This window comes from Aspergillus neoniger, assembly GCF_003184625.1.
Source record: "Aspergillus neoniger CBS 115656 unplaced genomic scaffold BO87scaffold_11, whole genome shotgun sequence".
Lineage (NCBI taxonomy): Eukaryota > Fungi > Ascomycota > Eurotiomycetes > Eurotiales > Aspergillaceae > Aspergillus > Aspergillus neoniger.
The window spans coordinates 253932-276263 of NW_020291139.1; the positions used below are offsets into that span (position 1 = coordinate 253932).

The 22332-nt window shown below is 48.8% G+C and overlaps 11 protein-coding genes across 11 annotated transcripts; 7 read left to right on the plus strand and 4 right to left on the minus strand.

The window, feature by feature from the left end:
- Positions 1-550: 550 nt before the first annotated feature.
- Positions 551-1531, plus strand: BO87DRAFT_305186 (4-hydroxybenzoate octaprenyltransferase; the record flags this gene model as incomplete). The annotated part of the gene is made up of 1 exon (XM_025619311.1): positions 551-1531. One exon carries the CDS (start codon positions 551-553, stop codon positions 1529-1531), a length of 981 nt encoding a protein of 326 aa, XP_025481148.1.
- Positions 1532-2954: 1423 nt separating this feature from the next.
- Positions 2955-3838, minus strand: BO87DRAFT_395738 (cupin domain-containing protein; the record flags this gene model as incomplete). Its single annotated transcript, XM_025625203.1, has 3 exons — positions 2955-3185; positions 3270-3726; positions 3792-3838. 3 exons carry the CDS (start codon positions 3836-3838, stop codon positions 2955-2957), a joined length of 735 nt encoding a protein of 244 aa, XP_025481149.1.
- Positions 3839-4848: 1010 nt separating this feature from the next.
- Positions 4849-7119, plus strand: BO87DRAFT_433447 (amine oxidase; the record flags this gene model as incomplete). Its single annotated transcript, XM_025627659.1, has 3 exons — positions 4849-4899; positions 4951-5382; positions 5440-7119. 3 exons carry the CDS (start codon positions 4849-4851, stop codon positions 7027-7029), a joined length of 2073 nt encoding a protein of 690 aa, XP_025481150.1. The 3' UTR covers positions 7030-7119.
- BO87DRAFT_375304 (NADH:flavin oxidoreductase/NADH oxidase) lies at positions 7067-8570 on the minus strand. The gene has a single exon (XM_025622998.1). The coding sequence runs from the start codon at positions 8455-8457 to the stop codon at positions 7210-7212; it is 1248 nt and encodes a 415-aa protein (XP_025481151.1). The 5' UTR covers positions 8458-8570; the 3' UTR covers positions 7067-7209.
- Positions 8571-8918: 348 nt separating this feature from the next.
- On the minus strand, positions 8919-10844 carry BO87DRAFT_405686 (cytochrome P450). Its single transcript, XM_025625947.1, has 3 exons — positions 10701-10844; positions 10155-10648; positions 8919-10103 (listed from the first exon to the last, which is right to left on the minus strand). The coding sequence occupies exons 1-3, from the start codon at positions 10818-10820 to the stop codon at positions 9035-9037; spliced, it is 1683 nt and encodes a 560-aa protein (XP_025481152.1). The 5' UTR covers positions 10821-10844; the 3' UTR covers positions 8919-9034.
- Positions 10845-12104: 1260 nt separating this feature from the next.
- On the plus strand, positions 12105-13457 carry BO87DRAFT_356012 (uncharacterized protein; the record flags this gene model as incomplete). Its single annotated transcript, XM_025621359.1, has 4 exons — positions 12105-12200; positions 12265-12730; positions 12778-12870; positions 12919-13457. The coding sequence occupies 4 exons, from the start codon at positions 12105-12107 to the stop codon at positions 13455-13457; spliced, it is 1194 nt and encodes a 397-aa protein (XP_025481153.1).
- Positions 13458-13887: 430 nt separating this feature from the next.
- BO87DRAFT_414824 (putative short-chain dehydrogenase/reductase family protein) lies at positions 13888-15009 on the plus strand (the record flags this gene model as incomplete). Its single annotated transcript, XM_025626652.1, has 2 exons — positions 13888-14835; positions 14895-15009. The coding sequence occupies exons 1-2, from the start codon at positions 13928-13930 to the stop codon at positions 15007-15009; spliced, it is 1023 nt and encodes a 340-aa protein (XP_025481154.1). The 5' UTR covers positions 13888-13927.
- A 434-nt stretch (positions 15010-15443) lies between these two features.
- On the plus strand, positions 15444-16709 carry BO87DRAFT_375306 (glutathione S-transferase-like protein). The gene has a single exon (XM_025622999.1). The coding sequence runs from the start codon at positions 15743-15745 to the stop codon at positions 16589-16591; it is 849 nt and encodes a 282-aa protein (XP_025481155.1). The 5' UTR covers positions 15444-15742; the 3' UTR covers positions 16592-16709.
- On the minus strand, positions 16707-17618 carry BO87DRAFT_305446 (fungal specific transcription factor domain-containing protein; the record flags this gene model as incomplete). Its single annotated transcript, XM_025619320.1, has 2 exons — positions 16707-17344; positions 17405-17618. 2 exons carry the CDS (start codon positions 17616-17618, stop codon positions 16707-16709), a joined length of 852 nt encoding a protein of 283 aa, XP_025481156.1.
- A 1612-nt stretch (positions 17619-19230) lies between these two features.
- Positions 19231-20399, plus strand: BO87DRAFT_395746 (squalene synthetase; the record flags this gene model as incomplete). Its single annotated transcript, XM_025625204.1, has 3 exons — positions 19231-19917; positions 19972-20304; positions 20355-20399. 3 exons carry the CDS (start codon positions 19231-19233, stop codon positions 20397-20399), a joined length of 1065 nt encoding a protein of 354 aa, XP_025481157.1.
- Positions 20400-21033: 634 nt separating this feature from the next.
- BO87DRAFT_433459 (uncharacterized protein) lies at positions 21034-22317 on the plus strand (the record flags this gene model as incomplete). Its single annotated transcript, XM_025627660.1, has 1 exon — positions 21034-22317. The coding sequence occupies one exon, from the start codon at positions 21034-21036 to the stop codon at positions 22165-22167; it is 1134 nt and encodes a 377-aa protein (XP_025481158.1). The 3' UTR covers positions 22168-22317.
- Positions 22318-22332: the final 15 nt, after the last annotated feature.

A 22332-nucleotide genomic window follows, 5' to 3' on the forward strand; every position in this document is an offset into this window, starting at 1 on the left:
TCGAGTATCAGCTTTACAGTAAACGCTACGCTAGTTTATAGCGGCCACTCATCACTTCGGCGGGCTCTGGACCTGTCAGCATCTAGGTCGGCTAGACTAGTAAGATGGGACTGGCAAGGCAGTGACTGATCCTTTTCATGCCCCTTGAGTAATACCTGAGCAGAATGTAGTAAAGGAACTTCCAAACAGTAGTATGACAATGAAAAGACGGAATTCGGGGCGAGTTCTTACTTCAGCATAAGCATGTATTGAAGGACATTTGCAGCTATATAAACTGGCATACGGCACCTGCCTTTGGGTGCCTTCTGGGATATCAAGTTTCTCGCCTTTCGGAGGATACATTCATATTGTTGACTTCGGTTATTGGCACCTCACACGAACATCGGCTCGAAAGAACCCAACATATTTCGACATCTTTGGGTATCTGACAATTATGCCAAAATCTTCTACCACCCAGTCCAGCATTCCTGGAAGGCTACTACAGTTCCAAAGCATGGAGAAACTCGCAGAGGGCCAACCAACAGCCACTCCTTTGAAGGGAAAAAAGAATATGCAGGCTCAGTACGGAGGTAACGACAAGCCTGGTGTCCTCCAAATGTTCCCGTCCGCCTGGTTGCCATATGTCCAGCTCGTCCGGCTGTGGCCTCCAGCCGCGCTTCTCCTCATTTTCTTCCCCCACGCATTTGGCATCCTGCATGCTGCAATTAAAATGCAAGCTCCAGCAGAGCACGTCTTGCCAACCAGCATTACGATCTTTAGGGGCTGCTTCCTCTTCTCCAATGCAGCTCACACATGGAACGATCTGATCGACGCACCCCTGGACGCCCAAGTGGAACGGACACGAAAAAGACCAATCCCTCGTGGGGCCATCACACCAAAAGCGGCTATTATCTTCGGATCCACTCAGGTGCTAGGTGCTGTCATCTTTCTCGCATGTATGCCGTTAGGGGTTTCGACTTCCGGTCTATACGCGTTACCCAACATCATCAGTACGACCTACTACCCGTTCGCTAAGCGGCACACTCGGTTCCCACAACTCGTTCTCGGCTTTTGTCTTGCATGGGGTGTGGTCATGGGAGAGGTGGCCATGGGACTGCAGCCCATTGCTTACTCTCCAGGCAAGGCCAGTGTCGCCGTCGACACTTCGGTCATCTTTCTCGTAACGGGAACTGCTTTGTGGGTCCTCATCTATGACACAATATACGCGCATCAGGACCTTCAAGCCGATCTGAAAATTGGGATCAAGAGTTTAGCAGTGCTGCTGCAAGGCCACACCAAAGCGGTGCTGTGGCCCGTCCTGATGCTCATGACCGGCCTCCTAGTGGAAGCTGGCCGAGCAAGTGGGCTAGGGACATCGTATTACCTTTTTGCAGTGTGCGGGGCTAGTGTGTCTCTCGGTCTCATGGTCTGGTACGTAAATCTGCAGGATAGTCGGAGCTGTTGGTGGTGGTTCAGCAACGGCTTCTGGTGGACTGGGGGCACTATCATGATTGGTTTGTTGGTGGAATATTCAAAGCAGGTCAGATTTTAGCTTCCTGCGATGTCGAGGTCACTCCCGCTCAGGGTCCGACGATTTTTGCGGTGCGGGCCGCCGAGAGTAGACATAATTCAGCCTGTACACTAGAGTAGCTCTAGTCTGATTAGTTAGTGGGTACAAAGCTAGAAGTTGTTGGTGGTCTTGCTCGCTGTTTTGTGACGTCTAATAATACAACGTAGGACTTGGCAGAGATGGAATCTGAAGGCCAGCCTTCTTTCCTTGTGATATGGCGAGCTTCTAAGCCCGAGTATTTCCATGTATCTTACCAAGATCATTCGTAACGGGGCAACGCTCTTACAGTCCACGTGTCGTGTGACGGCTTCTGCCATCAGCGTGGAGGCAGCGGCCATCGTTTCTCGGCTTCAGACAGCCACTGACATAGGAAAGCCCACAGGTGATAATTCCTAACCTTCTGGTGCATCATGATGAGAATCCTTGGCTGCATTAATTGTGCTGGAACGTTCGTTCCAGCGCCAGCTGAAGACTGCAGTTGGATTGAATAACTATGGCGTTATGCCCGGCCGTTTCACATATGCCTCAACATGCCAGGAATTGGATACCTTCCTGATATCGTCCAGCCTTGCAGCTCTTCTATTATGGCTTGGTAGCGTTGGCTGTACCACCTTTCAAGCCGGGATGGCGAACCCACTGCGTAAAAGCACTCTGGTGAATGGTCAAGGTACATCTACCTCATTCATAAAAGAGATATTCGCACTTTCCACTCGCGCTTTGTCCTTGTCTCTGTAATCTCCTGAAGCACTAATACGCCTTTGCGACTGTTTATCAACTAACTAGGGGCCGTTACCGTCATTATTCTCCCAGATAGACGCAAAAACACCGTAATCCTTGTCGGAAGCTCACATGGCACCGTTAAGCCGCAACATGTCATCTTGACTATTATTGTCTCATATTCCGGTAAATCCGGTGCGTAAGTCGCAGATACAAATGAAGAAAAGTATCAGGGGTGGGGGCCTTTCTCGTGTTGTATGCTGCCTTAATGAGATTCATTGCCGGAAGGTATGCTCCTGAGCATTGATGTCGCATATCAGTGGGGTGGTCTAGTCGATCAGACGGATCGGGATGATTTTAGCAGACTCAAATCGTGTGCTTCCCCCACTCCCCACCGTGCCCTGCCCTAGTGAAGATGGTGTCTTCCATCGGAGTGACTAGACATGTGGAGCGGGAGGATCGTGTGTAGGGTATTCCTCTTGGTCCCTATTTGTCTGGTCGAGTAGACTAAAACTTGGCACGGTTACCAAGTCTGAATGCAGTTGCCAAGTAGATTATTCCGCAGCGGTGCCCCAAATTACAGAAAACTACTACTGCACACATCCATAGCTAAGAAAGGGGATATCGTGAAAAGCTAATCTCCTCATGAGCGATGTATACGCTGTGAATTGAAAGTTAGACTTTACATTCAATCCCTGTTTTTCTCCCTTATAGCAAATTGCCTTCGAAACAAAGTTTTTCCCATACGCTCGCATGCTAGACCCCAATCACTGCTTCGGGTCCATTTATGATGGTAAGGCTGATACCCAAGTAAGCTACCCAGCCAACGGCCGAGCGTAATTCCCATCCCCATAGCTATAACTGACCCGAAGGGCACCCACTCCGGCAGTGACAGATAGGAGCCCCCAGCATCGAACATCTGTCAACATGGTAACAATCAACCCAGTCAGCCAAAGCTTAGCACAAACAGTGTGAAAGGGAACATTTAAGGAAACAAACTCACCGACATGACCTGTAAAATATCGACATTCTTCCCCACAACTACCGTCTCCTCCTGGTATCCGTACCAATTCATGAAAAATAATATATCCAGCTTGAATGTCTCCACAGTATCCTGCCCGGATAATAGAAACCGTATTATCCCACCACCCCCTGGTGATATCATATCATCGTTTGATCGTTGCTGTGCAGGAAATAAAGGCGGATACAATCGATGATTAACCCACGGACGAATGCAAAATCGTCCACTCTGGGGCGTCAGTGTGTACTGTTGGTTCCCAACATCGACGCACAACTCTCCTTCCAGGACTTCTATGTACTCTTCCTGATGTGGATGGAAATGCTTTGGGGGCTTGACGTTCTTGAGAAATGCAGGCCACTTGTCAAGGTGGAAGGTGATTTCAAAGGCGAAGACAAAGGGTGGGATGTGCCGCTCCTGGGTAATGATTGCTCCGTTGAAGCTGTAGCTTCCTGGTTAATAAGAATGCATGCATTGGATGGAATGAATACCAAAGTATGTACGTACCCTCTTTGGATAGAAGGATCGGAAGGGAGCAAAGTCGAGGCCATCATGGTGAAGGGTTGAATTTCCCTTCAGCTCAGCCCATTTGTTAAATTGTAGATAACGATGGGGTCATATCTCATATCGGGGTCTGGCCTGTTAGTTATATGGCTTTACTGACATGTGGCACAGTATGGAGGAGACAAGTATGACATTGATCTGACTAGGGGCGGGAACGAGGACGGAAGTAAACACTTTGTAAGCAGCTGGTATCGAATGCAGTCGTGAATAGTGAGTATGAAATGGATTGCTGAGTGATATTTACAAGCCGCTGCTGACATTCGTTGGAGACTGGTTATAAAATTGAAGTAAGCACTAGGTTGATGGGTTATAGTATCCGCATCAGCATCCAAGTGTGAAACTCGCTGGGAAACGCATTACGAAATGCCTTCGGGTGAGGCTAAGGCGGGCTCAAATATATCTAGAAGAAATGCAAGCATCTTTTTGATCCATCTTTTCTTACCTAGTATTCTATAACCGGTACAATTGTCATACCTAGAGAGATCGTCCCGATGTACTCATCCAATACAATAGTGCTACTTGCAAGACATAGCTCAAGTATTGTTTACATGGTACTTCAACTTTGGCTCGCATACTGGCATATGGCAGCGACTGGCAATAGTACGTTATCGAAGCGACCCCGCACGGAGAGCTGAAGATAAGCAGTTGGTCGTGATTACTCGGCTAGCCTTCTACTTTAGCGACCATGGCAGCATATCTTGACGCACGCCGCGCCTAAACTTACTGTTAGGGTCGTGCCGGAAGGTCGGTGCGAGAGTCGGTCGGCCCTGCCCGGTTAATCCTTACCTTCATGGAAGCGGGATGCGGAACTTAATGCCACGGAGCAGCAGTGTCGCCTAAACCTAACCTTTGGGGAATGCTTCCCGGCATTCCAAGACTCTGCTTATCTCCACACTCTGTTGCAGGATTTATCAGCTCAAGCCTATAAGTCAGACTATACCTCACATATTTGGTTCCCGTTTCAAAACTACAACCAATATCTCGTGCGAGATCTTTCACTATGTCGGTTCCCCACCCCTTTGACCCCTTGAGTCCAAAGGAGATCGCAAAGGTATGGAAACAAACGAAAGTCATAGACATAGTTGTTTAACAGTGGTCTCAGGCTGCGGATATTGTACGCCATGCATTTCCCGGGAAAACCCCCAATTTTCGAGTGATAACCCTGAAGGAACCTCCAAAGGCAGATATGGTGCCCTTTTTGGAGCAAGTTCATAAAGGAAATGGTGCACCGAAAAGGCCTGCGAGAGTTGCTCGTGTCCAAGTAGTCCTTCCTGGAGGTTCTTCTGCAAATCAGTTTATTGAGCTCCTAGTCGACCTCGAGGACTCTACAATTCTTGAAAAGGAACACCTGATCGGAAGGCATCCGTATATTGACTCTGATTACATGAAAGCCGCCGAGAAGGCGTGCATGTCAGATCCGAATGTTCAAGAAGAGATTGCCCGCTTGCAACTGCCGGATGGTGCTACCGTTGTTGTGGAGTCGTGGGCATATGCCACAGATGGCACCAAGGACACCTCACAACGGACTACCATGGTAGATACATCATATTGATCAAAATGCACAACGGCTGGATGTTAACCAGGTATATAGTGTTGGTTCTACATGCGCTTGGTGGATGACGCCGATGCCAATTACTATGCCTATCCTCTAGATCTGTGCGCGGAAGTATCGGAAGACTTGAAAGATACCAAGACGTATCAACTTCCTTCTGGTCCAGACGATCGCATTCACGACAAGCCGGAGCCATTCGATCGCCGCAAAATTCACGGCGCAGAGATCGAATACAGCCCTGGATTGAGAGCTTCACCGCGAACAACCACAAAGCCATACCAAGTGGTACAGCCGGAAGGCCCCTCATTCAAGACACAAGGAAACCATTTAGAGTGGGAAAAATGGTCCATGCACATCGGGTTCAACTACCGAGAAGGCCTCACCCTTCACGACATTCGCTACGATGGTCGAAGCCTCTTCTACCGCTTGTCCCTTGCAGAAATGTTTGTGCCTTATGGTGACCCGCGAGCCCCTTACCCTCGCAAGGGGGCATTCGATCTTGGCAATGACGGGGCGGGAATTAATGCTAACAATCTCCGTCTGGGTTGTGACTGCTTGGGTCACATCAAGTATTTTGATGGCTGGCACACGACTACTGCAGGGGACCCACTGAAACTTCCGAACGTAGTCTGCTGTCATGAGGAAGATGGTGGCATTCTGTGGAAACACACAAACTACCGGACGAGGAATGCGGTGGTGACGCGCTCGCGGATTCTCGTCCTGCAAACCATCATCACCGTTAGCAATTACGAATATATCTTCGCTTTCCAATTCGGCCAGGATGCGTCGATTCATTATGAAGTACGCGCCACTGGAATCCTTTCAACCGCACCGATTGATATTGGCGACAAAGTGCCGTGGGGTACCATTGTCGCGCCCGGCGTTCTAGCCCCCTATCATCAGCATTTATTCTCCCTGCGTATGGATCCCGCAATCGATGGTCACAGCAATTCTCTGCAGGTCGAAGAATCCCATGCTATGCCTGTCGACGTGCACAGCTTTGACCATACCGGTAAATCTCAAGAACAAATCGACTCGCATAGGAACCCCTTCGGCGTCGGATACGTCACGCGCTCTTCCATCGTGGAGGAAGAAAGCGGCTTGGACCTTGATATCTCCAAGAATCGCACATTCAAAATCATCAACGAGAATGTTATCAATCCAGTGACCGGAACCCCAGTTGGCTTCAAGCTACTTCCCGCCTATAGTCAAATGCTACTCGCACACCCGGATTCGTACCATGCCAGGCGCTCAGAGTTTGGACAGCACGCCGTCTGGGTTACGCGGTACACCGAGGAAGAACACTTCCCTTCTGGCCGTCACACTATGCAGTCACTAGGTGGCGACGGTATTGCTTCAGCGATTGCTAAGCGAGCTGGGACTGAGCATTCCTCGGTGCGCAATAGGGATATTGTCATCTGGCACACTTTTGGATCGACCCACAACCCCCGAATCGAAGACTGGCCTGTCATGCCGTCGGACAAGATGGTGGTTGGTCTTAAACCTGTCAATTTTTTCACTGGTAATCCTGGTCTTGACGTCGCACTCTCAACGCAGGAGAGGAACAGGAGTGTCTTGGTTGAAGGAGGGGATGATGTTGACTCCAGGTCGGGCTGTTGCAATCTGTAATATATTCATGTATAGAGCCAGCCTGAAGTAACCGATATAGCAGTAGAGTCTCCCTATATATATATAGATGCTATGGAATGCCCTTCATCGATGACATACTTGTCACAAAATCCCCATGCAATTAAATCTACAAAGGCCCCCGTTTGTTCCACGACGCAGTAATGACTTTATACAAACACTCTATAAAGACCCGTTCTTTCTTCCCTTGCCACGACCTTCAAAGCTCCAGTCAATCTGCGTCGCCATCCTCACCTTCACCCCCAACTCATTCGCAAAGGCACGAACAAGCCCAGGGTTCTGCTGGAACCAGCGACCAGCCAGTACAGCATCGATACCAGATTGCACAACCTCTTCAGCAAGCTTGCCCGTCTTGATTCCTCCAACAGCGGTGACCAGCAGCCTGTCACCAACTGCTTTCTTAACCTCATGCGCCAAATGCACCTGATAAGCAGGACCAGACCTGATAGCGATGGCAGACTTGGAATGAATCCCACCCGAGCTGACATCCACCAAATCAACCCCATGATCAGCCAATATAGGAGCGAGCCGAACAGATTGCTCAACCGTCCAACTCTCCGGGAATTCCTTCTTCAACCTCTCATCAATCTCAAACCAGTCCGTCGCACTGATACGCACAAGAAGAGGCATTGTATCCGGGATTGCATCCCTGATAGCGTCGCACACCTCCAGCAACAGCCTGATCCTATTCTCAAAGCTCCCTCCATACCGATCCGTTCGGTGATTACTCACAGGACTCAGAAACTGATGCAGGAGGTACCCATGCGCTGCATGGACCTCAATCGCATCAAACCCCGCTCTGACAGCCCGTTTCGCGGCCCCTGCAAAGTCCTTAACCAGCTCCTCAACCTCCGCCTCACTCAAAGCCTTCGGAACCGTATTTACCCCCTCTTCATGCGCAATCGCCGAAGGCCCAACAATCTCATCCGGCCATCCACCAACCTCCCTCACAGCCATGGCATTGACGCTCAACCACGGAGCAACAGCGCTAGCCTTGCGGCCTGCATGCGCTAGCTGGATAGCTATCTTCTGGCTCTGGCTGTGGGCGAATTCAGTGATTCGTCTCAGAGGCTCGATCTGCCCGTCTTCGTAGAGGCCAAGGTCTTGGGGCGTGATTCGGCCTATTTTCTGCACTGCCGTTGATTCCATGATTGCGAGTCCGGGGCCGCGTTGTAGGATTCCGCCTAGATGGGTTAGGTGCCAGTCGGTGGCGTAGCCATCTTTTGCGGAGTATTGGCAGAGAGGGGCGAGGAAGAGGCGGTTGGGAAGGGTGAGGGATCGGATGGTCAGGGGGTTGAAGAGCTTGGTTGTGCCCTCTAGCTGGGTTCCTGCTGGTGGGGTTTGTGCTGGTGTGTAGTAGGAGATTCCTTGTGCGGGAGGGTTGTCGATGGGGGTTTGGGTGGTGGGCATGGTTGTTGTTAGGGTTCTTGGGGGCGATGGAGGGTAGGGAAGGGTGCGATTCGGATTCGTTCATCGGTTTCTTGAATCTATTCGCGCGTGAGAAGAATGATGGAACACTATTCATATACCAATCTCGCTATTTGCGAAGACCTACGCTGGGTACGACATAAGTATCATTCCATCTGTTATTCTTGCAGGGATTATTGGCTGTGATTATAAATCGGTAGATTAATAATGCCCGATCACGCCATGGTAGAGAAAGTTGTTTGCATGGGGTATTTGGGAGATGTAATTGGGTTACAATAGAGCCCGGCACTAGTGGTAGAGCAAGCTGCATATACTACCGAGGATTTAGAGTAAATATTACGTTCTACTTTGCCTGCGTCCAATCTATATCTTGGCACAACAACTATTGGGGCGCTTAATTGTTACGTCTCATTTGACACCGAGCATATTAGCTCTGAAGTCTTCTTGAATGCAATCTAATAATGTGGCTGCGTGTGGCTAATGCTACAACTTTTGAGAAAAGGCCCCAAGCTATCACCTTTTCGGCTGCAGGAAAATTAATACATTGTCTCTTTCGGATTTAAGTCACCAACGTTACACGGCACGGATAACCATCTACTGGATGAGTGCCAGCTTTCTCAGACTGATATGCCCTTTCGTCGTGCAGCATCTTAGGCTTCTTGTTCTGAAAGCCTACAGACTCAGCAATGTGATCAAACCAGCCCCTCTGTTTCGCCTTCATCGCATCCAATTCATCGTAGGCTGGCTTGATTTCAAATGTCCGGGCGGTCATCACCAAGACTGTCCGCATCTCGTTGTAGACAAGAGTCTGGCCAATGCAGTTGCGCGGTCCCTGCTCAAACGGACGATAGGCTGCCGGGTCGGGGTAAAGTTCGTGGCCTGTATCAACGAGCCACCGCTCTGGGATAAATTCTCTAGCTCGTGGCCATACCCTTGGGTTGAGATGAGTCGCCTGGTGTAAGATGGTGACGCTGATATCATCTGCTAAGGGGTATTGATTGCCGTGTCTGTCGGTAAGTGACAAACCATCTGCGCCTTGACGCATAGTGCCTGCGGGGGAATAGAGCCGAAGGGTCTCTTTGATAACTGCCATTGTATATGAGCATTGATTGAGCAAGGAGGGTTGTTCGCGGAGTAGCTGCACCGCAGCTGAAGGATCTGGCCCAAATATGCGGTCATGTTCTTGCCGCACTCGAGCCAAAGCCTCAGGGTGCTTAGATAACATGTGATACACGTAAGCGATACTGCTCGAAGTGGTATCGGTTCCGGCAAAGAGGAACAATCGAATCTGATAAGTCACATATTCTGCAAAGCGGTCATCTAACTGTGTAGCGTTAGTGATTCCTTCGTTTTTACTCTCTAGATATGCTTCCAAGGCTAGAGTAAGGATGGATTTGGCTCGCTTAGAACGAGACAAATCATCCCGTTTGGCTTGCTTCATCTCGGAGAATCGCTCATGCAGGGCTTTACGAATGCATTTGTTCACAACGCGACCGTAATATCCCTGAACAATAGGCCGAAGTGGGTGTGCTCGTATGCGAGGGTCCCAAAAAGAATGCCATTTGGTAATGTGGCCAAGAGCAGTTGCAATGATATTGTCGGAATTCTGATGATCAAGGTCCGCGTCGCTAATCTCCTCGTTAACATTTGCCATACAATGGGGGGAAGGGTAAACCAACAGCGTCACTTTGAGAATGACATCCATGGTTAATCTGGTGGTCAGGTCATCTAAGGCGAAAAATTTCCCAGCATTGGCTTTCTCGTGCAACTTATCACAAAAGACACCAACTGACTTGACAACTTCGGGAAGGAGATCCTGCATGCTGCCAGCACTGAATCCCGGATTAAAGATTGATCTCCAGGCCTTCCACTCAGCATTTCCCATAGAGATCATACTAGGCCCGCCAGTAATCGGTTGCATGAATCGAGGCTGTATGACTGTTTTGGGGAGGTTGAATTTATTTGTCGCCTGTGATGCCGCTTCGGGGTAGAAGACTATATACTGTGCGGGGGACATAGGCCACACATCCAATAGAAAGATCTCCGTGTCAGTAAATTCCGACGCCAACTCTTGCGTCGCAAGCACAACGTTGGCATCGTCAGGTAGACTATTAACATAGTCCGAAAGAACCAGCATGTGGCCAGTTAGCCAGCTCCATCCTGCTGGCATGCGCTAAACATGGTGTTAGTGATATAGTAAGCTTCGTAGGTAAGATTAAGCTTACCACTCCTTGTTTGCGGAGGCGGTTGATTTTGGAACGGTGTTGGTAGAGCGCATGGAGTCCATACGCGGCGAGGCTTACAAACGGTAGGCAAATGGTCAGAATAATGTTGATGAAAGTCATTGGTGTAGACTTGATGTCCCTCGCTTCCACCATGAATAGGCAATCGGAGGGAGCGGTTTAGTGGGGGAAGAGTTAAGGGAATCATAGGCAGGAGGCGGTGAGATTAGGCGGGCAGTTGCCTAAAAGGGTAATAGTGTAACACCAACATTTCCCAGCCTCAATCGCTGGTTCTGTGTGCAGCACACCTCAACAATGCTTATAATAGCATTCTGTGAAGCCTCAACTGCTATACAAGCATATGCGGAAGGATATCCATGCGTAAGCCAGAGGCTGTGTTTGGAATGATATCCGGATAGCATAAGTTACAATCACCGTTGGTCTGCTCGAACGCGCAGTGTGTCCATACTGATGGTGAAGATGATGTAATTATCAACTTGTCAGTGGTCTAACTGCATTATCCCTTGCTTGTATCATACCAGAGCACGGCCGCAGTTTCTCGGCCTTACTGCTCAGCGCCTCAGCATCTCAGCTTGGTGCGTTAAAGGGGAGATGTCGCGTAGTACATGAAGGCTATGGCAATCGTGAAGGTGCCATATTGGTAAAATAAGCTGGATAATGGCGTGTGCAATGTTAACAGAGCACTTTCCGCACTCCTGACGCTGTCGCTCAGAGACATGACGGATACTCCGTAACCTCAGAGCGATGCTACTTAGTCTCAAGAGTGACATGCCAGCGAACAGAGTGCATATAGCTCATCGTGGAAGGTATATTGATTATTTGCACATGAAGGGAAGAGACACCTCCTGGTATCTGCGTCAGCTATTCATATAGTAATGACATAGGAAACAGCCATGGTCTTCATCGTAACCAGGACACTCAAGACAGGGGTGACGCTAGTGAGACTTGGAAGGGATATCGGTTCCCACCCACTGATGACAAGCGTCTTTGAGAGGCAGAGCTAGATGGCTATTGCTAAACACGCGTGGAAAAGGGAAGAGAAAAAATATCAATCTCAACATCGCACTTTCTAAGTCCAAAGCGCTGGGAATTGAGGCTGAGTCTTCGAAAGGGAACTGAGAATCTCAAGGCAACCCTTGAGCCCCTTGCTTCTTTTGGGAGGCATTATCATCCTCGTGAGGTCGATAAAATGCAGTCAGCATGGAGTATGTAGGAGGAAATCCAGTGAGCCGCTCAAGACCCCGCACATCCAACCCGGACACTCGTGCAACGACAGGGTCTGACAGCCCAGCTATACATAAAGTGGTGTTCCCATCGGAGAGTTGAATCAGGAACTGCATGTACACCTGTATATGATATGCCCAAGTCATTTGGGAAAGCTTAAGTATGGACATCTCCTCACGGAATCTCACGTCAAGTCAAGATTCTCAGACCCCGCCGGTCATAGGTGATATCGGTCGGATTACCCAGCGGCAATATGGGGTAAGGCTATTTCAAGCATAATTATCCGAAGGTATCACTCTAACTCAATATGTATGAATACCAGATAGCCGTTGGCATTTTCTTCGCGTTGGCAGCACTGTCGTTTCTTGGCCGCATCTTCATCCGACTCTTTACCCGACGACGCCTCTATTTGGACGATGCATTCCTTAGCTTTGCTTTTACCACGCTGCTGATAGGAACGGTACTGGGCTTTCTCCGTGCATACACCATCTACTTTCAGATGGCAGCATTGGAAGGAAATGTTGACGCACTTCTCTTTCTCGCCTCACATTTAGAAGAACATGCGAAAGATTATGGCTTTAATATCGCCTTTATAGTCCTTCTCTGGACCACAGTCTTTGCCGTCAAGTGGTGCTACCTGGCATTCTTCCACCCTCTCCTGGTGGGGATGTCACGCTGGTTTATCCTTTATTACCGTTGCACTGTGGGGCTATCCTTTATTTCGTGGATCTTGAGCGCCTTTGTCGCACCGATCGTTCCTTGTCCGTATACAGGAATGAAGGCAATCTGTAAGGATCCCTCGCCAGCGATAATCTCTCACACTAACCGTTTAAAGCAAAATGCTTCCCCTCTTTACCTGTGCCGAACAGCACGGTCCTCGCAATGGTCTGGCTTCCACCGATTTTGGATGCGCTCACTGACCTGATGAGTATGTCACTTAGCCAGATGAGGATTAGCTATAACTAACTTTTCCTAGTCATTAGTATTCCAATGCGATTGCTCTACAAAGTACAGTTACGAACCTTGACGAAATTAGGTCTTGGATGCTTCCTGTGTCTCTCGATCTTCATGTGCACATGCTCCATTATTCGCACCGCAGGCACGTGGTACCACGGACTTCTCGACTACCCATGGCAGGTATTCTGGCTTCATCTGGAGGGATGCATTGGAGTTACCATGGGATCCATCACCGTCTATCGGTCCACTTTGATCGGATCCAACGAGGTTTCAACTGCGTTCAAGAAATACTTCACCCGGATCAAGGACGCCGTGTTGGGTTCGTCGAGTGGCACAGCAGAGGGGTCACCAGCGGAGGAAAACAAAACCCAGACACGTCAAATCAGACTACCGTCCATTCCGCAAGCGACCATCACGGGGTTGCTAACGTGGTTTGGTCTCTCCAGGAAGGACCCTTCGGCTTCCCATGATGGCTCCGGGCTCACCAGCTTTAACAGCGATATCGATTACCATACTTTGTTGAAAGCTCCCAAGGCAGCGGCGAATCAACGTCAATGAGGCCTAAGCTTGTCTTTGGCTGTTTCTTTCAACAAAATGGGTAGGGACGGATTCAGATATATATATTTGATCTGTAGAATCTAATGATGATGGTCGGATGAAAAGTAAGAGGTAGTGGTGATCGAGGACCACGCATACAGAGGTGGCTAAGGATCAGATGATCCCTGGCTACAGCGTATGCCTCGACATAATATTATCGGGATCGGAGTTAAGACGCGATATGTCAAATATGATATACGCGGGGATGGCATATCTCCAGCACAGACAAAAGGTTCAGAATGGATGGACCGCGCCAAACACCCGGCTTAAGTCCGCGGACATTGGGTGCCGCTTTAGGCTTAGTGGCTGATAACCGTGATATATAGGATCATGAGGAACTGGTATTAAGAGAACTAGACAGGCTACTTCAAAGATAATACTTTTTATTTGAGCATCTGCAGTTTCGCTTAAAAACTCCTATTTCACCCACAATGGCCTCAAGGGACCTTCCCCCATCGACCGCTCCCTTCTTCCCCAATGTGTTCTTTTATAACCAATTCTGTGCCAAGCCCAACTGGCCACCCGCAACCACAAACCTCTCTGGTCAAGTTGCCATAATCACTGGAGGAAACAGTGGACTGGGATATGAGTGTGCATCCCAGCTTCTATCCCTTCAACTGAGCCACTTGATCCTCGCCGTTCGCTCTCCCGAAAAGGGGGAAGCCGCAGCAGCTAAGCTTCGAGCCGTTAATCCCACGTCAACATTAGATGTATGGCCACTTGACATGAGCTCATATGCCTCCATACAAAGCTTTGCAAAGCGGGTCGAAAACCATCTTCCCCGCCTAGATATTGCTATACTCAATGCTGGGGTGAGACAAGCCCAGTTCACCACCAATCCGAACACCGGCCACGAGGAAACAATCCAAGTCAACTATCTCTCAACCATGTTCTTAGCCATTCTACTTCTTCCCAGCTTGAAGAAGAAATCTCCGAGGGGAGTGTCGGGCCGATTGACTATCGTCAGTGCGGCATTATCGCTTCTGCCAAGCTTACCCGACGTGAAGGATGCGCCACTTCTGAAGTTGTTCGATCGCCGAGATACATTTGACGTCAATAGCAGTTACTGCATGTCAAAACTTCTAGCTCATGCGTTTCTCTATAAGCTGGCTGAATATGTCGCCGCAGATGATGTGATTGTTAACCTAGCAGATCCAGCCTTCGTGAAAGGCACCGACCTGGGGCGGGATTCGCCTGCTTATGCGAAGGCTGGGTTGGCGGTATTTGGAGCATTGACAGGAAGGACAGTCAAGGTTGGTGCATCGACGTATGTTGATGCTGCTGTACTAAAAGGGAAGGAGTCGCATGGATGCTTTCTGATGAGTTGGAAGATTGAGCCGTATGTATTGCCTACTTCTTTTGGATTTCTGACATCATGACTGACCCACGTATGTACAGGTTTAATGCGTCGTTGTATACGCCCGAGGGGAAGCAATCTATTGAGCAGCTGTGGCAGGAGACGATGGATGAACTTGATTTTGCCGGTGTGCGAAGAATACTTGAGACTCTGTAGTTCTCAAAAGGGCCGAAGCACCTGGTCGCTGTCATTTGATAATTGTTCCTCACAGCTGAAACCGGGTTCTTAGATCTATGATATTGAAGAGTTAGCAGTACCAGAGCAATTTCATTCCTAAGAATCTACCAACGGGCGGGATACAGAAGAGTAGAGCAAATTCCCATGTATAGTTCATGCGATGAAAAGCTTCGTTTAGACTCTGAAATGTCTGCTGCATAAGCACACCCAATGCAGCATAAAAAGGAGATTTCTGGACTCTATGACGTTGAAGAAATCCGTATGCCTCTCAAATCTCCAGATCAATCAGGGAGTGGGGACGGTACCCCACACGGACCCACTTGGCCAGCATGAGTGGGCATGAGTCATTCTGAGTCGAGATGAACACACCAAATCATGATCATAGCACAGCCCACTCCTGGGCCCAAACTGCTTGCAGTTTCCAGAATTAGCCATGGAAAGACTCAAAATTTTACACTTTAACACAGATCTCTTACCTGAGGATCTCCAGATTCGGGGATTCTGCCCTACCCGAGCTTCCCATTCCACGTGACGTTACCCTGCAGGCCCAGCTATATAACTCAACCTCAATCCTCATGAACATCACCTGAAATTCCCATTCAAGAGCTCAATTGCACATTATACTACCTAACCTCCCAATCGATCAGCCTCATACACACAAATTTCACCAAGTATAACCCTCAATTATTGCATGACCTCCGCACCATCCACAATGGCAACCACAACCACCACCTCCAACCCCACCCCAACAATGACCTACTACGACATCGCCATGCGGCCTCCAGTAACGGGGAACGCAGCAGCCGTAAACCCCTGGAAAGCGCGCCTGGCCCTGAACTTCAAGAACGCCCCCTACTCCACAACATGGGTCAAGCTCCCCGAAGTATCCAAAGTCCGCCGCAGCCTGAACCTCCCCGCATGTCGCAAATTCGCCGACGGTAGCGACTTCTACACCCTCCCCATCCTCTCCGACCCTACCACAAACTCCCTCATCGGCGACTCTTTCGACATCGCCGTCTACCTACAAAAGACCTACCCCGCTTCTGGTGACGGGGATCTCTTCCCTCCGCAGAACCTGGACTATGAACTGAAGGAGGAGCTGAAGGTGCTGGTACCGCTATCGGAGCGGAATGATACCGAGTATGCGGATTACGCAAGGTTCAACAATAATGTTGACGCGGCGTTCAGCGTGCATACATTATTGATGGTGCAGAAGATGCCGTTTGATCCGGAGACGGCGGAGGAGAGTAAGGCGGAGTTTGTTCGGCGGGCGGGGTTTAAGTCATGGGATGATTTTGCTCTTGACGGGGAGAAGAGGGAGCAGGTGTTGAGTTCGTTCCGGGATATGCTGGGGGACTTGGCGAAGATGTTTGAGAGGGACACTAGTGGGCCGTTTTTGCTGGGGCAGAGGCCTAGCCATGCCGACTTTATTGTGGGTGGGTGGTTGAGGATGTCGAGGGTTACGTTGCCGTCGACGGAGTGGGAGCAGTTGAGGGGGTGGCATGGAGGTGTTTTTGGGAGGTTGCACGATGCGTTGGATGTTTATGCTGAGGTAAAATAGGCTAACAGAGTTGGTGAGAGGGGGTACTTGGTGGACAAGAATAGAAGAAGGAAGGGAAAGTATTGTATAATAAAGCATATAAATTTATACATCAAATGCTTTCTATAAGCAAGATTTATAGCCCATTCCCCGAATATAAGGGTGGCCACCACTCCAAAATATCGTCTCCAAAGAGTTCATTATCGAGTGATGAGAATATGTCTATGGTTGAAGCTTCTTCCTGGGATGGCTGCCTGGGTAGCAACGTTTCCATACCTGGTATGCCCATTGAGCTCTGCATATTAGAGGTTGGGGCCTGGGCATCTGTTGACTGGCCATAAATTGCGAGTAAGCAAGACCTCATTCTTTTCACCCAGGCCAGTGATTTCGAAACCACGTTTTCGTGGTCAGTAATGCCATCATCAACGTTGGTTTGTACATTGCTTAGGTTCTCGGCAGTCGTGTCAAGAATAGACGTAATGTCTACAGTGCGTCGAACCATGTTCACGTCCCACGCCGGATCTTCGAAGGATGCGAGTCGAATGAGGGTCAAAATTACGGTTCGGAATTGCCTCCACAGAAAAAAGGGGAAGTATGTATATTCGGTTGGTTTGAAGTTGAACATGATGTCCACGGCGCGCTTCGCTGCATTGAGGCACTTAAGAAGGGCCTCCATGCTGCTGATATCATCTAGAAGAGGGCAATGCCCAAGGCGCGTAAAGATAAGGTCATTGATGCAGATTCCTGCGTGCAGGGACATCACTTCCAGTATCTCTATGGAGTATCAGTGAGGGCTGTTATGCAGTCGAATCAGGAGTGGCAGATTAGACGTACTATTCGTGGCCAAGTGCGGGGGTAATTGCTTTCTCGTCTCGGATAATTGAGTGTTGAGAGAAAATATGTATGGATGGATAAGACGCGTACTTTGTTCGCTGTCGGTATCTCTTAGTTGTATACGAACATCAGTGACCCTGCTCGTTATGCGCTGAAGCTTGATCATTTGCACCAGCAGTGCGTCTCCTCGAACACCTCTAGAGCATTGTATCATTTTCAGACACTCTTCAAGGTATGGTGACCAGGCCAAACTCTCCCCAACTGCTTGAAACGTTGCAACGCTGGGTTTGCCATTAGCGGTATTTCAAAATAGTTCGATGAAGTGCTAACCATGATGTTAGAAAGTAGCAAGCCAATGCCGTCCGTGCAATTACGATGCTCCTCGGCTGGAATCTGCCTGTAGCTCCCTGAATCTGAGATGCAATCGGTCGAGGAAACATATGAATCAGATTACCCTCTCCGCAATGCCGGCTTCGAAGTTGCAGATCGACCGTCAGAGCAGTGCACAGCTGAGACAAAATAGTAAGAAGGGATCCCATAGAGAAGCGAAAGTGTCCCCTATAGATCACCATCAGTCGTGCAGTTACCAAGGGTGTGATAAAGAGAACTGACCAACCGATGAAACAGAGGAGACCATGCAACAGATCCATCGTACATTTGCCTTCTACGATTACCTCACGAGCGGCAACCGCTCGGACTTTCTTTGCTAGACTGCTCTGTTATTTGGCATCTGTAGATGTCACAGCCATTATACATAGCCAGAGAAATAGTGACTCTCGGTACAGCGCTTCAGAGGTCGACCCATTCTCGAAATATAGAAGAGAGAGAAAGGGAGAAATTCGGTATAGTGTTTATAGAAAGTTTTGAAACGTTGTTTTGCATCATGAGACGATGGATTGGGAGCCTCGGAAAGGCTATGTGGGAATAGCCCCCCACTTTCTGATGGATTATTTGGATACTTTTTGCCATGATCTGTAGTTGCTCTATCAAGATCAACAACCGGTTGTGCATGCGACCTACGATCTGCAGGCACTGAAGCGCGAGAGGGAGCTGATATAAAGGAGGTTGATGACGAAGCAGTTTCTTCGAGTTCAAGGCTACCCTGGCGAGCTTCTAATAATGAAACGAGCCCATCTAACTTCTGCTCCAAACGAGCAGCTTGAGAGCCGTTGGGTCTCGAGCCACTCCTGCGGACGGTAGGAGAAGGGTTGCATTCTACTTTGAGCCGAAAGCATCTGACCACGTATATGAGCCAACGATCGCCAATGGTGTTTTCGAGAGGTGATATACCTTTCACATCCATCTCCATTGGCTCGCAGCATGCATTTGCGTTTGACGCGAGCACAGTTGACGCATGCTCGGCCGTATGCGGCCGGCTTTCCATTATCACGTGCTGTCTTTTCCATCTAGTTCAACTGAGAAATGTGAAGTATAATTGAGACACTGGATGGTCCAATAGAAAATCAGGCGCTGCTGCACCGCGATTGTAGAGTTCTTGGGATTAGCTGCACCCTCCGGTGGACGGATTTCGGGGCGTTGGAAATTCGAAATCCGCTCCCGCAACTAAAATAGCGGCATGCGAATCCCGCTCCGCTCCGCTTCCACGTTCTATACCCTTAAAGCCCCCTAGAGTCCAAACCATGTGAAATCTGGCCATCGCAAAAGTCGTTCTCTTATTTGTATATCAATAAAAATGGAATCAATTAGCAATGCTCTTTACTAAGTGTTTCATTCATTTCATTTGACGGATGTCCTGCAATGGTGATCATCCCACACCCATTGTCCTACCATTGATAGCTGACGGAATGCATATTCACAATCATAGGATGAACCAACACAACCCAAATCATCGATCCAATATTATAAGTGAAAGCGAATCTCGGCAGGTTTGTTTCAAGTTTCTTGATCAAACCAGCCGGAGCTTCAGCGTTATCATTAAGGAGCTCCACTCCGAATTGCTCGTCCCGATTTGTATCTTCTACCTTGTCCTCCGCGGTCTCGACACCATAGAAGACGACCCTTCTATTACTGTGAAGACCAAGCAGACCTTGCTTCGTGAGTTTGATAATATAATAATGAAAGACGGGTGGACATACGATGGCAACCGTCCCGAAGAGAAGGACCGCGAACTGCTTGTTCACTTCCATCACGTTATCAAAGAGTATAAAGCTTTGAAGCCAGCCTACAAACACATTATCAAGGACATCACTAAAATAATGGGTAACGGAATGGCTGACTTCTGCCATAAGGTTACCCTGGGCCATCCAGATAATGCCGGCGTCATGACTATAGCCGAGTATGAGCTGTACTGCTATTATGTTGCCGGCTGTGTCGGTGAGGGTCTTACCCGCTTCTTCATCGAACCGCAACTTTGCAACTCGTCATTACTCGACAACCCAACTTTACCTCGGTCAATGAGTCTCTTTCTGCAGAAGACCAACATCATCCGCGACGTCAGTGAAGATCACGAAGACAATCGTCGGTTCTGGCCTCATCAGATATGGTCTAAGTACGTCAGCAACTTTGCAGATTTGTTCAAGCCAGAGAATCATGAGGCGGCCATATAGTGCAGTTCTGAGATGATTCTCAACGCACTTGAGCATGTTAAGGAATGTCTCATTTATCTGGCTGGGTTGAATGAGCAGAGCATCTTCAATTTCTGCGTTGTGCCTCAGTGCATGGCTATTGCGACACTGGAACTATGCTTCAGCAATCCCGCTCTGTTTGAACGGAATGTCAACATCAAGATCAGCAGGGGCGATGCGTGTCAGTTAATGCTCGAGTGCACACAAGGCTTGCCGGGGCTATGTCGTATCGTCAGTCGATATGCACGATGTATCAAAGCCAAAAGCTCTCCAAATGCCACCAAGATGTTCGAGATTAACAAGATTTGCGGCACGGTATGTTATCCCACCTACCATTTGTAGTGAACGAACATTAACAACCATAGATCGAAGAAGCTGCCAAAACTCTAATTCAATCTCAAGAAGGGTAAAACTATCAGTGCACTGTCGCTGAGATGGGACACGCTATTGATGAATGGCAAGACAAATAACTGTAAATGTATTCAAGAAGCGCACATTAGTAACATGCATGTAGCAGTTATTACATCAGAAAGGCATTATGGAGACCTTAGCCCGGGAGACTTGTTTACAAGTTTACTACAATTTCTCAGAACAGAACGTGAAGGCATTGTCCGCATCGCCGATTCTGACCACCATCTGAAAGTCTTTGATCAGTTTTGGGGGAACTGTGCACCAGCCCCAACTATACAAACGCAACTAGCAATGCTTCCACACTGGCAATTTCAGCCTCCCTGTAGGTGTCAGCATAAGCATTCAGAACTCCAAAGGATTACTCGTATTAGACAATAGCGGATGAAATTTCTAGAAGCTCATTGTATCCTAAGGTCCTTAAGGTATTGCATTGTCAAAGTTGGGATTACCACGTCATAATTTGTTCTTCGGTTAACGTATTGTGCTAGCAACGTGTCGCCGCGGCGATGCAAAATATAAAGGGTGACATCTGTTGTGATCCTGAAAACACTAAATCTTTCTCAACAACATACAACTGTGCAGTTCATCGTTGACGCCTGCAAACTTCACTGTGAACCTACCTCTCAGCACATGATGGAGCCCCGTTTCGATAGCATCGCATACGATCGATTGGCCAAGTCTTACCTACTCGAGATGAACCGAGCTCTCTCAGTGGCGAACGGGGACGGATTTCGGGTCCAGGACCCAGTCACGGAGATCCTCCTCCTGGAAGGCTATCAGAGGCCAGTAGCACCGAAAAACATGACCCTTCCAGTCCCGAACATATCCAAATCAAAGGAAGGATTTGAATATGAAGCCAATATATTTCTTGGGTTTACGATTCCTCTCGAACTGGCCCATGAAATACTTCGATTCCTGGATCTGAGGTCCATAGGAATGATGCTCCTAGTCAACAGCAAGACCAAGGAGCAGGTGGAAACCATGCTGGATTACCCCGTCCTCAAAACCCATGCGCACGAGACTCTCAATTTGATGCGCCAGATGAGACTTTCTTCACACTACACCATTGGACAGATCTTCAATGAATTCTGTCAGCCTAAGTGCAGAACGTGCCCAAATTTTGGGCCGTTTCTCTACATTCCAACCATGCAGAGATGTTGCTATGAATGCAACTTATACAAAAAGTCGTACGGATTGGGATCTGTCAAGAAAATCTGCCACTACTTCGGAATTGAGGAAGAGGAACTGAACGATCTCCAACTTGTCCACAATATTTGGCTTCATGATCCCCAAGACTGCATGGCAAACATCTCGCAGTGCAAGAACCTTGTATCCAAGCTTTATGGGCCGGAGGAGGCAGAGATACTAGACGCAACTGTCCATATAATCGAAGGAGAAGGTGTCTATTTATCTGAAGTTGAACCGACGCCATACCAACGACACGGGATTCCTGGGGGCGGATGTTTCTGGAGCGAGAGGAAAAGGAACCGCATGAAGTTCATGGCCACGGTGCCGTTCCCCTACCGGGACAAGCGGGCACAGGCTACAGATGCAGGAGTCTACTGTACCGCTTGCGCTTACTTCTGGAGAGAGATGGTACTATTCGATGGGCGTGGGCCTTGGGGCTGCGAAGAACCTTGCCCATTAGGCTGGGAATCTTCCTTTCGAGCCTATCGAGAGGCCGATTTACCTCAGCATGTTGAGACGTGTCTAAGCGTCCACGCAGTGGAGATGAACCCTGAGCTGCGTCCCCATGATGTTAACTAGTCCATTTCAGATGAGGGGCATCTTTTCTGATATGTGCCGGGAACCAAGAGCCTTCTTTTGGAAATGACTGTGCTCCGGACGATACGCGGGACGGGCTATGGTATCTTTCGACCCCGATGCTCGTGATTCAGGAAGATTACGATAATCATGCAGATGCGAGGTTTA

Bases quoted from the DNA above. Each gene is read 5' to 3' on its own strand.
- BO87DRAFT_375306 (XM_025622999.1), top strand. From the start codon at position 15,743: ATGGCAACCACAACCACCACCTCCAACCCCACCCCAACAATGACCTAC.
- BO87DRAFT_375304 (XM_025622998.1), bottom strand. From the start codon at position 8,457: ATGCCCACCACCCAAACCCCCATCGACAACCCTCCCGCACAAGGAATC.
- BO87DRAFT_405686 (XM_025625947.1), bottom strand. From the start codon at position 10,820: ATGACTTTCATCAACATTATTCTGACCATTTGCCTACCGTTTGTAAGC. The intron at 10,649-10,700 runs GTAAGCTTAATC...CACCATGTTTAG, and splicing joins GCCTCCGCAAACAAGGAGTG to CGCATGCCAGCAGGATGGAG. The intron at 10,104-10,154 runs GTTGGTTTACCC...CGAGGAGATTAG, and splicing joins GTCATTCTCAAAGTGACGCT to CGACGCGGACCTTGATCATC.